At 39.1% G+C, this 15,629-nt stretch overlaps 1 protein-coding gene across 1 annotated transcript in view; it reads right to left on the bottom strand.

Annotated features, from left to right (window-relative positions):
- Positions 1-15,629, bottom strand: part of Tmem182 (transmembrane protein 182) — a 79,535-nt gene that overhangs the window by 30,758 nt on the left and 33,148 nt on the right. The window contains exon 4 of the mRNA XM_004651785.2: positions 4,126-4,263. Coding sequence (XP_004651842.1) covers positions 4,126-4,263 — 138 coding nt within the window. The remainder of the gene's footprint in view (positions 1-4,125; positions 4,264-15,629) is intronic.

Below are 15,629 nucleotides of genomic sequence, written 5' to 3' on the forward strand. Positions count from 1 at the left end.
CTTCCAAGACAACAAAGCTCCAGGGAAAAGGAAGCCCTGAGCTTTGGAGAAATATCATGTTCCCTTTTGAGAAGTTCAGACTGGGATTTCTCCTGGGAGGCTGCTTGCTTGCTATACACAGGTGAAGACATGTGGCTTTGACAAAGACACTGTAGTCAAGTGTTTTTTCCAGGCTGTTCACAAAGAGTCCCTATTGTCAATCACAGCGCTGTTTACTGCACAGGAGCTGGGGAGCTGGGGCAGCAGAGTTTCACAGAACCTCCAGGCCATCAACAGTGTCTCCCTAATCCTTTCCTGCCTCCTGTCACCTCCTGCTAGGATCAGGGCTGTCCATGTGATTCTCTCTTCCTCCTTTTATGGAGAAGGATGACGACAGCCCGGCATAAGCACAGCACCTCTGTGTTTAGTCTCAGCCAAAGAAGATGATCCTCTAAGCTAATTCTTCTCATACCGAGGAAAACATTTCTTATATGAAGTATTCATTGTAGCTCTTATCACATGCAGGAATAAACACGGTTTACTAGTCAGCTATTGCAATGTCCTTGTTTTTGAAAGAAACAAGTGGAGGATACCTACAAATCTCACTCTCTTCCAAATCAGCTTTATGGGATTTTCTTGCTGTCTTTCCACCCACTGGCCTTACTTATACTCTTTTTAGAAATGTTCATATCACTCCACTTTCATACAGTGATTCTTCAGAATGGGAGGGGCCTGGGTAAGTCATGGAAGACTGGGCTTCAGATTATTGTCCTGCATGGCTGAGGATTTCTATTGCTCATGTCCATGATGAGCAGGACTAGTCCAGGAGACATCTGTCCCAGAGGAAGAGCACACTCTGGGGTCATAAGACGGAGCAAAGCACATAGACATAGACATGAGATAAATGTAAATGTAGGTGTAGATATAGAAATGTATAGATATAGATAGTTATATATACATACTATGTGTGTGTGTGTGTGTGTGTGTTACCAAGCAAGCTCTGATTCTAACCTGTCCAGTGTCAGAATCACAAGGCAAAGGTATCGTCTTTTTCCATTTAAACATCCTGATCCCTTTGGCTTAGAAGATGCTGACAACTCAAGAGGCTGGCAGGAGTTTGACAGAGATAGAGACCTTTGGGGCTTCTCCTCCCAGGTAAGAGATTCTGTCCACCCCTACCATCAGCACACAGCTTTGTAGCAACCTCAGTATGGTGCTCAGAATGAGACAATCCTTGGCAGGAGGAGAGGAAAGCTTCACTATCTTGACATGCTGGAGAAATAAAAGGTCTGGTACTGATGGCTATTTTTCCAAACCGCTGAAGCTCAAGCCCTATCATTGCTCCTTTGCAGGAATCATGACGTCTTGCTCATGCAATACCTGTGCTACTCCCTTCACGCCAGTGCTGAGATGGGGAACATTCAGCACTAGAATGTTCTTTATATTAGACGAGCATTTGGATTGCCATGCCTACCCATTCTAACACTTCCTCTGCCTTGTCATCATAACCAGTATCCAAAACAGGTTAACACTTGTCTGGAAAGCAGAGACAAATATCAGATATCCTTTGTATCAGAGTTCTTCATAAATCCACATTAAAACAAATGGCACCACTTACTCAAGCTTATTGAGGTGTGTGAAGACTTACCACATTATGGATTAGGGTCATGACATCCTGACAACTATTACCCATGTGGTCCAGAACTGACCCTTCTCAGGAAACACAGCCTGGCTTCCTGAGGAAGCATCTTCTTAAGTGCAGTGCAGGGCTAAGCTGCCTTCAAGCCTGGCTCTGAGCCTGGTGATGCAGCATAGAGATAGGACAGAGCAACCCCTAACCCTCATCAACAGCTGAACACAACTGCCCTTCTGCCAAGTGTGGAATGCCCCCAAACTGTCTTCTGCTAATATCAAAGAGTCTTTCTATGTGCACATGCCCGAGAAAATCACTTGTAATTTGGCTGTGTCCTTTCCTGAGACTCATGTACTCAAATAATAAAGTGTGTTATCCTGTTTATGGCTTGGGTAAATTGGTCACACCACCCTAAGCCTAAGTTACAGCTGTTCTAAACTGTTAAAACAGCATAGAGTTGGCCTTGGACAGCCATGGGAGATTCAGGCAGTGACAATGGGGCAAACACTAACAGGAATGGGATTCTGGAATATTTGCTCCATGGACTAAGATCTCAAGCAGAATTATAAAGACTCAATTCACTATAACCCAGCAAATGGCTATTTGTAGATCTCTGTGCTAAACGTGGCAAAGGGAAATCTTGCCCAGCTGACAAGCATAAAACAAGGAAAAGATTCCCTACTTTCACAGCATTATAAGATAGCATGTAATGGAGGAAGGATAAAATTATCAGATTGTTGGTATGGAGAGATGTCTCAGTGGTTAAGTGTGATTTCTGTGCAAGCTTGAGGACTTGATGGGGCCTGAGACTCCAGTCCCATGTGAAGCCAAGGATTATTGGAGCTTCACAAGTTCCTTACTCAGCAAAGAGACTGGCTCAAAACAAATATCCTCTCAGAAGAGTGATGGCATGAGTCACCTGACCTGACTTTCCACTCTGGATATTGTTAGTGAGCATCCCCACACCACCAGAGGTGAGCATAGGGGCTGCAGCAAGGGCACATGCACTACAAACACAATAACAACACACACACAGCCTTACAAAAACACTTGTGATAGCTTATAAATTCTGCTGGGAATAAGAGCTCAAGATTAAGGATGGCTATTGGCTACATAACTGCTTTTTAAGATGGCACTTCATAGGAAAAAATACTAGTAGTAGTCACCTTTAGTTGAATTTGCATATCTGACTCTTCCTGCTTCAATAAAACAAATGGTCATACTTTGTTTCATGCAGCAATCTCTTACTCTTTCCACAAAAATATCATAAACTCTCTCTATATCTATATCTAATCTACACACACACGTCTACATATGTGCCATCAAGGAAATTAAAAGCCAAATATGTAGAAGAATCCTGATAATCATGTAGCTCAGTGACTTTCAGGATGGAATCCCAGAATACCCTGTGTATTTTTCTTAAAGCACCAAGAAGGACATTTTACCAACTCCTTACCATATCAGAATGAAATTCATGAACCAAAAATCCCACTGGCCACATGCATATGATTATATGAGTACATATCAAATACTTTAACTTTCTACTGCATTCATTCTTAGCTAAATATAATATTTGGAAATGCTACTCTTATGTGCAAATTCTGAAGTAAAAAATAATCAATTTTTTTTATGTACTACACACATAGACATGCAGCTCTCAAACAAGATCAAACCCAGGTTCAAAATTCTTCTAAATTTAAAGGTCTTGCTATCCACAGGGTTAGTACTAGCTAATGTTATTATATATCCCCTTTATTAATGAGCTAAGTCTTAAAAGGAAAGCAAATCCTGAGAAGAAACTGAGAGCTCTTCCTTCTGGAAAGACCATAGAAAACCATGCATCTAAGTAGAGCTTTGAGTGAGGCAAGTGTAGAATGGGCTTTAGGGGAGAAAAACTGTTTGGCTAAGAAGACCCTAAGGTATACAGTCACATGTGCTTATGGAATTTTAGATTAGAATGAGAGATTATAAATGAGGAACTCTCAGTGAAAGAAACCAAGCACAAAGACCAGAAAGTAGACTAGAAAGATGACTTGGCAGTTAAGCACTTGCCAGTGAAGCCTAAGGACTCTGGTTCAAGGCTCGATTTCCCAGTACCCACATAAGCCAGATACACAAGGCCGGATGGTGCATGTATCTAGAGTTTGTTTGCAGTGGCTGGAGGCACTGGTGTGCCCATTCTCTCTCTGCCTCTTTTTCTTTCTCATAAATAAGTGTATATATATATGTGTGTGTGTGTGTGTGTGTGTGTGTATACATACATACATATATATCTATGTGTGTGTGTATGTATATGTATACATATATATATATATATATATATATATATATATATATATATATATATACATACATATATGTGTGTATATATATGTATATATATATATGAACACAGATTGTGTGATTCCATTTAATATAGAAGTCTAAAATCTAGACCTATATCTAGAAATGCAAATAGTGAGGATATAGGGTAAAACCATAGCTAGAAATCGTTCCTTTGGTACCATACCTACCTGCAGCAATGTAGGAGCCTCCTCCAGCTTTATAAAGAAAGTGACTGGCAAAAGGGGCTGCACAGATGATCAGAAAGCTTGCGGTCAAGGCAGCCACTACACCCAGTAGCATCAGGACTGCCCAGAAACCACGGTAAACTGGAAAACAAGAAAAAAAAGAAGGAAAGGAAAACACACTTAGATGGTGGACACTGAAGATTGTCACACAGTGAGTTTTATTATGCCTCCTTATTGTAATTTCATTCAGAGCTCTGCAGCGTTGGATCACAGACAGTAGATCTGGAATTAGTTTAGACAGGAGTTTTGACCAAGTGACCATAACTCAGTGGTTTCCATGTAATGACTTTCAATGAATCTTCATGCTTAGTATCTGCACCACACACATATTCTGCAGGACTTATTTCTCTGGCTATATTTTACAATTTAGAAGTGGGGCTAACTAAAATTCTACACAGCGGTCACATATAAATCTTTCATGCCAAATGTGCAAAGCAAAGAAAGATATTCCCTTAACTTGTAAATTCAGCCTCAAATATTCTGCAAAGATGGCATTTGTACAGTAGTAGACCTTGGAAATCTAATAATAATTACCCATCCCTAATCACAAAGCCCACTTCTGCTTAAAGCATGGCTTAATTGGAAAATATTGTAAGATAATAAAAGTTATACCATTAAGAAAAATTTGTACAGATTTGCTTTCTAAGAAAATGTGAAATTTTATATCAGATATGCTTGCAGAATACAACTTCTTATTAGTTTTTATACTGTGAGAGTGCCAAAATGAGTTCAGGAGTCCCACTCAAGGACAAATAAGGCTGAGTTAATGGATACAGCTGGTGATAAATGGATTGTTGGTCTGGCGATTTATAGTAATCAAATGAAAAGGAATTCTAATGATCATTTTTGAGCTGGATAATTACCAATCTATTAAACAAATTCATCATTTCCCTAAGGCTAAAATACTAAAATGAGTTTTTGTTGGTGTAAATGGAGGAATCTCAGTGAAACATATTAGTCAAATTATCATTTTAAAAGAAAATATAGAAAGGACCTTTATTATGAAGCAAAAATTCCTTTTCATATTAACCATGTATAAAAAGAAGAAAAATTACAAACAACTGCAATCTTAGGAAAAAGTGGATAGGAAGGTAAAATTTTGAGAATCCATCTCAGAAAAAAAAAAAAAAAGAAAAGAAAAGCTTCACCTTTGGCTATCTAATGAAGTTCTGAAGACAGGAGTCAAAGATCAGGTTTTGCCTCACTTGCCACTGTTAACCCCTTGGCCATGACTCTCAGGTTTGTCATATTATGAAGTGTCCTGAAAATGTGTTCAAACTGGCAAGTAGAAGAACAGTAAAGTAATATAGGTGTAGCCAGATGTGGTGGTGCATGCCTTTAATCCGAGCACTCGGGTGGCAGAGATAGAAGGATCCCCTTGAGTTTGAGGCTATGCTGAGAGTACCTAGTGAGTTTCAGGTCAGCCTGATCTAGAGTGAGACCCTACCTTGAAAAATCAAAACAAAAGAAAAGAAATACAGGTGTACCTCAGTGCAAGGGTTTTATATCTAAGGATTTAATGAACCTTACATAAAAAAAAATTATATCTTTAATGAACATATATATAAACTATTTTTATCTCCATACCCTAAACAATGTAGCACAAGAGCATTTATATCCTGTTATGTATTTCAACTAGAGGTGATTTAAAGTATACAAGAAGGTGCATATAGATTTTATTCAGACACTATTTTATTTTACTTAAAAGAATTGATCATCTGCAGATTTCAGTATCTATAGGCATGTCTGAACCAGTTACCTAGAGAACATCTTATTTACTTTCTCAGAGTATAATTAAATACCTGATCAGAAGCAACTTAAGGAAGAAAACGGTTTAATTCAGTTTACAGTTTAGAGTGGAAGTATCATGGATGGCAGTATCATGGTTGCAGGAACAGGAAGCTGGTTTGTCACAGTGCAGTGCATTCAGGAAGTAGAAAACAAACAAAAGTTTGAACAAGAAGGTATAAAACCTCAATGCCACGTCCAGTAACACAGGTCCTACAACAAGTCTCCACTGTCTAGAGCTGCTTCAACCTTCTCAAACAATGTCACCAGCTGGGGACCAAGAGTTCAAACATGTAAGCTTTTGAGGGGCATTTTGCATTCAAACCACCACAGATGACCAACTGTATTAATCTCTATTTTTAGTGTGGAAAATGAGAATGAGAGACGATGGGCCAAATATTTATCATTCCTGTCCTATCAGAATATACTAGATAATAGTTGAGCCTTGCATTATTTTTATTTCCATTCATTTCATTTACAGAAAGGTTAGAGTTGTCTTCCTTATGCAGGTCCTGGGCCAAGAATTTGAGATAAGAAGTCCATGCTGTCAGTCTCCATCACAACTAAAACTGGATAAGGATGACAACTGTCAGGGCTTTGAAAAGTAAATAATGGCAAGTGGATTGTGGAGGGAACTCAATCCTTAAAGAAAGATCAACTTGGCTGAAAATAGTTTTCTATTTTATTTTGGTTTTGGTTTTCTCTTTTATTTTCTTAATGGACTTAACCTACAGGCCAACTTAGGAGCTATATAAATGGTACAAATAGCAAAATCTACTAGTCAGGTCCATCATTCTGGCTAGAGCTCCAGGAAAGGGGACTTTGGAGATAGAGTAGTTGGGCTCCTTGTTTTTGTTTTTCTTCTTTTGTTCTCCTAGTCATTTTTATCTGTATCTCTGCCTGCTAATTCCACTAGAGACCTGGACATAAATGATCCAAAAGATGGCCTAGTCTCTGGGTGAAAAAACCAGGAAGAAAGACTTTGGTTGTACAGTGGGGGAAGCTCTGTAAAACTCTTGGGCTGGAGAGATGGCTTAGCTGTTAAGTGCTTGCCTGTGAAGCCTCAGGACCCCGGTTCAAGGCTCGATTCCCCAGGACCCATGTTAGCCAGATGCACAAGGGGCACATGTGTCTGGAGTTAGTTTGCAGTGGCTGGAAGCCCTGGCAGCCCATTCTCTCTCTCTCTCTGCCTCTTTCTCTCTCTGTCTGTCACTCTTAAATAAAAGTAAAAAAAAAATTCAAAAAAATATTTTCTCTTGTCCTTTGTTTTGTTCCATGGCACAATTATTTGGAACTGTGCCAGAACACAGAAGGACAAAACTCAAAAGAGTGTTTAATCTTTCTGGGAAGAGAAACTGAGAGAGACCCTAGGAGTGAGAAGGAGTAGAAGAAACTTCACAGAGAACCTGGAGAAGAAACTGAAGTTCTGTGATTAAGTCTACAAGCATCAAGCTCACTTCAAATATGCATAGAAGATGCCCATGCACAGGAGATATCCAAGTAAAACAATAATGGATCAAGTTCTCCAGAGGGTTTTAACAGTATGAAAATTCTGAAAATGGAACATTATAAAGGTTTAAACTATCACTTAAAAAGTACTTGATAAACCAGGGTCATGAAAATTGAATTAGCTCTCAAGGGGACACTCAGTGAGCCCATGACAACACCAGATGACTCAGATTGGGAGTTATCTATGCCCTGATGTGAATGTTGTTTAAATGCATAAAGAGAAACAAAGTCTATAACCAAACAAAAGTTGAATTTCTGGAATTGGAAGAGACAATATCTAAAATCTAAAAGTCCAGGTGGTGGGCTCACAAACAGGATGGAGAGGAGAAAGGAAAGAGTAAGTAGTTTTATGATGGAGCAATAGAAATGTTCAAAGATGAAGAAGAGCAAGGAAAAACAATTGAGAGAAATGGAAACTTGTGTGACAATTTCAAAGGTCCTCATTTTTATGTCCTTGGAATCTCTAAAGCAGTGTCTGAGATAATGGTGTAGAACAAATATTCATAAAAGAAAAGCCTGAGAACTCTCCAAATGTGGTGAGAGATAAACTTTTAGGTACAAGAAACTCCAAATGTTATAATATCAAAGAAAGTCACTCAGACACAAACATAAAACTGAGGAATATAGCCCTAGATTCAATTTCCCAGTACTCAAGTAAACCAGATGCACAAGGTAGGGTATGCCTAGGGAGTTTGTTTGTAGTGGTTGGAGGGCTTGGCATGCCTATTCTCTATCTGTTTCTTTCTCTCTCTGTCTTTCCCAAATAAATAAATAATAGTTAAAGAAAACAATAGAATAACATTTTTGTCAGGTGCCAGAAACCCACCAACCTAAAATTTTGTATCTGCTAACAACTTAGGAAAATACAGATGAGATAAAGTCATTTGTGAAATAAGAAGAAAGAATTTGTCACAGAAAACATGTACTATAAAAATTACTGAAGAAAGTTTCTTTTTTTCTATTTAGGGAATACAGTTCTAGAGCATATTGAAAATCCCAGAAAGGGGAGAGAAAAAGGGAAAATGGTTTATATCTATGAGTACAGGTGTCTATCATGTTCTTATTTTTTTAAATATAATTGGATACTGAAATTATATATTCTATTTACATACAGCATATATTTATATTTAAATACAATTGGTAGGAAACAGTAGAAAAAAGCCCATTTTAGAATTGGAACTTCCGGTTAAGATGGCAGCGTAGGTACCACGCCAAAGCAGCCTAGGGGGGAAAAAAGACCAAAAAAACTCAGCAAAATACACACTTTTACTAAAAAGTGAGGTGTATAGAAAATTGAAGTGGCAGCGGAGAACTAGAAGAGATCCAGAGCATCCAGAGCTTGCACAGGCCGGCAAAAGCGGCTCCGGCAGCTCCGCCAACCGCAGCGGTGGCAGAGCAACAGAAAGCGGCCAGACTCGGCTCCAGCCACAGGAAAAGCCAGGTGCAGGGATTTTCCACTCACACCGGCACTCTCTGCAACTCAGGAAATGTGAAGGGAGAGTGGCAGTGAGCAACTGAGGAGCAGACCATGAGGTAGAAGAACACGTGGAACAGCGAGAGAACCAGAGCAGCTGCGGCTTCCTCCCCTCCCCCACCACCTGAGCCCAGATCCAGCGAACAGAGCAGCAGTCCCAGGACCCGGTCACGCCAACTTGAGACAACAGCAGGACCCAAGCAGGAGCACAGTTTGGCAACACCATCAGTGGCTCTGGCACTGGGAACAGCGGCCCCAGCAGTAGCAGATCCAGTTGCGGCAGCAGTGGCAGACCCAGCAGCAGCCGACCTAGGAGCAGCAGCAGCAGACCCAGGAGCGGCAGCAGCGGCAGATCCCGCAGCAGCAGCTTCAGTGGCAGCAGCGGCAGTGGACACAGCAGCAGTAGCTTCAGCAGCAGTGGTGGCTCAAGCAGTGGCAGCTACAGCAGCAGCAGAGGCAGCAGCAGCGGTGGACCCAGCAGCAGCAGCTTCAGCAGTAGCGGCTACAGACCCAGCAGTGGCAGCTCTAGCAGCAGCAGTTCCAGCAGCAGGGGTGCTGATCTGCAGGGCCACACTTGCCAGGCTCAATTTGCCCCACAGGAAAACCAGTGCCCAGCTCCAGAAGTCAGAACAGCCTCCCGATGACCCAGGCAGCAATTTGACTGAGACCAAAATCATCCGAGGTAACTGGGATTGCACCAAGGAAGGATCTCACTTGGTCGCAAGCTGACTTGGATCCCTCAACAGACCAGAAATCTTAACCTCTTTGTTGATAGAGGATCTGATCATTATAATAACTACTCTTGCATACATACTTGGGGCTATTTTTGATTGAATGTGTACAGTGTCTAGCTAAATTTTAGAATCTACCTGTATTTTATTCCACTCAGCCTGCTTGAATATTCCCATAGCAGGGAAACTCAACCCCTAGGAACACCTTTGTAGATACTCTGAGAGTCTTAAGAGCCACACCTAACACCTTAAGCTCCTACCCTGAAAATATATAATATCAAATCATTTGATACAGCTAAGAATACCCAGCTAGCAAGAAAATCCAAGCATTAACTTAATCTAAGATGCAAAAATATATACATTATAACACAAGAAACACTAAAAAGCAAGACGATATAAAAACACCTAAAAGTATTAATGCATCATAAATGTCCTCCAGTGAGAACGAGTTAGAGGAAATGCCTGAGAAAGATTTCAAAAGAATGTTTGTAAATATGTTCAAAGAAGTCAGAGAACAAATCAAAGGAGTCAAAGAGGAACTCAAAGAGCAAATCAAAGGAATCAAAGAAGACACAGGACACCAATTTCATGAAATAAATAAGGCAATACAAGACATATATAAGGAAATAGAAATAATAAAGAAAAACCAGTCACAATTACTAGCAATGAAGAACACAGTTAATGAAATAAAAAACTCTGTAGAAAATCTCACCAGTAGAATGGATGTAGGAGAGGACAGAATATCTAAGCTAGAAGACCAGCTGGCAGATCTAATAAGCCCAACAAAGAGAAAGACAAACTTATAGAAATGTATGGGTGGGAATTTTAAAATATTTGGGACACTATGAAAAGATCAAATATAAGAATACAGGGCATAGTAGAAGGAGAAGAATTCCACTCGAAAGGCTTAGTAGGCATCTTCGACAAAATCATAGAAGAAAATTTTCCCCAAATTGGAAAAGATGTGCCAATGCAGATACAGGAAGCCTTTAGAACCCCATCCAGACAAAACCTGGAAAGAACCTCTCCTCGCCATATTATAATCAAACTATCAAACACACAAACCAAAGAAAAAAATATTGAAAGCAGTTAGAGAGAAAAATCAAGTTACCTACAAAGGCAAGCCCATCAGGATTACAGCAGATTATTCAACACAAACTTTTAAAGCCAGAAGGGCTTGGAGTGATGTATTCCAAGTTCTGAAAGATAACAACTGTCCACCAAGGTTACTTTATCCTGCAAAGCTATCCATTCAAATATACAGAGAAATAAGGACATTCCATGACAAAAACAGGTTAAAGGAGTATTTGAAGACAAAACCAGCTCTACAGAAAATACTTGAGAGAATCCTCCATGCTGAAGAAAAGGGAAAGCACACATATAAGGAACCTAGAAAAAACAAGCAATACTCAAATACTAGTTAATAGAAGAGAGCACAGGTAGAACAGGAACTACAAAAAAAAAAAAGGCAAACATAAATACACACCTTTCAATAATATCTCTTAATATCAACGGCCTCAATGCCCCAACCAAAAGACATAGGTTTGCAGACTGGGTTAAAAAGCAGGATAATGCAATTTGTTGTCTACAAGAAACTCACCTTTCTACAAAGGATAGACATTATCTTAGGGTGAAAGGTTGGAAGACAGCGTTTCAAGCAAATGGGCCTAGAAAACAAGCAGGGGTTGCTACCCTAATATCAGACAAGGTAGACTTTAGTCCAACGTTAGTCAAGAAAGCGAAGGAATGTCACTTTATATTGATTAAGGGCACACTCCAACAGGAGGACATTACAATCCTAAACATATATGCACCTAACATGGGGGCTCCCAAATTTGTCACACAAACAAACACTATTAGAACTAAGGTCACAGATAACACCAAACACAGTGGTAATGGGTGACTTTAACACCCCACTCTCATCAGTTGACGGGTCATCCTGGGAAAAAATAAACAGAGAGCCATCTGGAATAAATGAGGTCACAGAAGGAATGGACCTAACAGATATGTACAGGACATTTCATCCAAAGGCTGCAGAATATACATTCTTTTCAGCAGCACATGGAACATTCTCTAAAATAGACCATATATTAGGACACAAAGCAAATCTTAACAAATTCAGGAAAATTGAAATAATTCCTTGCATTCTATCTGACCACAATGGAATTAAACTACAAATCAGTAGCAAGAAAGGTATAGAGCATACACAAAATCATGGAAACTAAACAATACACTACTAAATGATGAAGGGGTCCCTGAAGAAATCAAGAAGGAAATCAAAAAATTTATAGAGTCAAATGATAATGAGGTCACAACATACCAAAATCTCTGGGACACAATGAAGGCAGTCCTAAGAGGTAAATTTATAGCCTTAAGTGCCTATATTAAGAAATTAAAAAGGTTGCAAGTAAATGACCGAATGCTTCACCTTAAAGCCTTGAAAAAAGAAGAATAAGGCAAACCAAAAATCAGTAGACGGGAAGAAGTAATAAAGATTAGGGCAGAAATTAATGAAATAGAAACAAACAAACAAACAAAAAATCCAAAGAAGTAATAAAACAAAGAGTTGGTTCTTTGAAAGGATAAACAAGATTGATAAACCCTTAGCAAATCTGACCAAAAGAAAGAGAGAAGAGACACAAATTAATAAAATCAGAGATGAACAAGGTAACATCACAACAGATTCCAGAGAAATTCAAAAAATCATAGGGACATACTATAAAAGCATATACTCCACAAAGTATGAAAATCTGAAAGAAATGGATGATTTCCTTGATTTATATGACCTACCTAAATTAAATCAAATTAGATTAATCACTTAAATAGACCTATAACAAACATGGAGATCTGAACAGTTATCAATAATCTCCCAACTAAAAAAAACCCAGGCCCGGATGGCTTCACTGCTGAATTTTACCAGACCTTTAAGGAAGAGCTAACACTATTGCTTCTTAAGCTTTTCCAGGAAATAGAAAAAGAAGGAATTCTACCAAACTCCTTCTATGAGGCCAGCATCACCCTGATACCAAAACCAGGCAAAGATAGAACAAAAAAAGAAAATTACAGACCAATCTCCCTCATGAACATAGATGCAAAAATTCTCAACAAAATACTAGCAAACAGAATACAAGAGTATATCAAAAAGATCATTCACCCTGACCAAGTAGGCTTTATCCCAGAGATGCAGGGATGGTTCAACATACGCAAATCTATAAATGTAATACATTACATAAATGGGTTGAAGGACAAAAATCACATGATCATCTCATTAGACGCAGAGAAAGCATTTGACAAAATCCAACATCCCTTCATGATAAAAGTCCTACAGAGACTGGGAATAGAAGGAACATATCTCAATATAATAAAGGCTATTTATGACAAGCCTACAGCCAACATATTACTAAATGGGGAAAAACTGGAAGCTTTTCCACTAAAATCAGGAACAAGACAAGGGTGTCCACTGTCCCCACTTTTATTTAATATAGTTTTGGAAGTCTTAGCCATAGCAATAAGACAAGAGACACACATAAAAGGGATACAAATTGGAAAGGAAGAGATCAAGTTATAATTATTTGCAGATGATATGATTCTACACATAAAGGACCTAAAGACTCTACTAGCAAACTGTTAGAATTGGTGCCCTGCATGTTTGCCAGAGCTTTCCGAACTTATCTTTTGTTCTGTGAAACCCAGATGTGTCTATGGATCCAATAGAGCTACTGGAAGATCATATTACAATGAGTGGCATATATTATAAGGCAGGTGTCTTGAACATTTTCTGCTCATGACTCTTTTTGGCCTATGAAATTTTTACACAATCTTGAGTAATACATATGAAACATATACAAATTGAGCACATGCTAATAATAAATCATAAGTAAATTATTTTAAAGTAATTCTATGGGGATTGGGGAATGTGCCTCAGTTGGTAGTGAGTGTTTTCTTTGCAGGCACGTAGCCCTAAATTCAGTTCCAAGCATCACATACACTAGGTGCCACCACTGTGCATTGCATGTCTATAATTGTAAAGCAGAAGGACCCAACATTCAAGGCTACCGAGTGAGTTTGATGCCAGACTGAGCTATATGAGACTCTGCTTCAAAAAAATAAAATACTTCTTTGATGATATACATATGTGTGTGTGTGTGTGTGTGTGTGTGTGTGTGTGTGTGTGTTTTACCACCTATTAAAGATAAAGGCATATTTGCATAGTAATGAGATGGATGTTTTGTATGTAAAGAATTAACCCTTGGCTGAATATTTGGTACTGTAATATTACAGCATTCTCAACATTTTTCAGAGTTGATCAGTGCTTTTATTTTATAATTGTCAATGCTGAGAATGCCACTTTGCAAGAATATGTAATACAAAATGACAGAAATATGTTTAGGGCCATTGCAGAAATTATTTTTAATTCTTATCTAACCCTAGCCAATATTCATTTAACACTTTTCTTTCTAAAATTCAAGTCAACAATAACTCAAGTAGTTTTTTTTTTAATTTTTGTTTATTTTTATTTATTTATTTGTGAGTGACAGAGAGAGAAAGAGGCAGATAGAGAGAGAGAATGGGTGGGCCAGGGCCTCCAGCCACTGCAAACAAACTCCAGATGCGTGCACCCCCTTGTGCATCTGGCTAACATGGGTCCTGAGGAATCAAGCCTCAAATCAGGATCCTTAGGCTTCACAGGCAAGTGCTTAACTGCTAAGCCATCTCTCTAGCCCTCAAGTAGTAATTTTTCAAATCAAACTGTCTACCACAATAGAAGCACAACATCTACAGAGTTGATATATTCTGAAGCACAATGGAAGGAAAATATTGAATTGTTTTCTGTAACTAAACCATCATGTTTCTGTAAGTACAGAAAACTCTGTATGTACATTGAAAATGTTAACTGATCCACTCAGTGGACTGAGACCCATAGCTGGAGCTGAGAAACATTTCAGAACCATATCCAAACATGAGCCTGCTCTCCAATATCAAGCTACCACCAATCATGGGCTACAAAAGGGCCTATCCCTATTAAATTCTCTACTAAAAATAAATAAATAAATAAATAAATAAATAAATAAATAAATAAATAAGGGTTATCCCATTTATCTGGTGCTAACTTTACTCTCCATTGGAGAATTTGATTCTCTTTTTCAGATAGATGCAGATCCTAAAGACAGAACCACCCTATCATTCCTCAAAAGGGCCCCAGCTGAAATTAAGAATAATTGGTGAAACAAGCAAGGGTGCTGTTTTCTTGGTGAACCTGGTACCAGCACAAGGGTAAAGGAGATAGACACAGAGAACAATCAACTCCTGCCAAATCAAATATCCAGAGACACAGAGGCTCCCAACACCTCCTTACTGAAGCAGACCTAAAATAAACACAACATGACTCAGGAAATTTTGCAGAAGAGGGGGTGGAAAGAATGTCAGAGCCACACACTGGGTCATGATATACAGAGAGAGAGATTTCCTCCTACCCATAACTGTGGGCTAAGTCCACAAAGCAAGACCCATATACCTCAAGAAGGAGGGGTAAAAGGGGAGGTGATAGGACATGGAGGAGACTAACGATGGTACCAACTTGACTGTATTCACTGAGTACAAAACCAATTAATAAAAATAATAATAAGAAGAAAATTGTATGGGTTGAACTTTTATAAAAAAGAAAAGAAGGGCTGGAGAGATGGCTTAGCGGTTAAGCGCTTGCCTGTGAAGCCTAAGGACCCCGGTTCGAGGCTCGGTTCCCCAGGTCCCACGTTAGTCAGATGCACAAGGGGGCGCATGCGTCTGGAGTTCGTTTGCAGAGGCTGGAAGCCCTGAAGCGCCCATTCTCTCTCTCTCCCTCTATCTGTCTTTCTCTCTGAAAGAAAGAAAGAAAGAAAGAAAGAAAGAAAGGAAGGAAGGAAGGAAGGAAGGAAGGAAGGAAGGAAGGAAGGAAGGAAGGAAGG

Source organism: Jaculus jaculus, chromosome 4, assembly GCF_020740685.1.
Source record: "Jaculus jaculus isolate mJacJac1 chromosome 4, mJacJac1.mat.Y.cur, whole genome shotgun sequence".
Lineage (NCBI taxonomy): Eukaryota > Metazoa > Chordata > Mammalia > Rodentia > Dipodidae > Jaculus > Jaculus jaculus.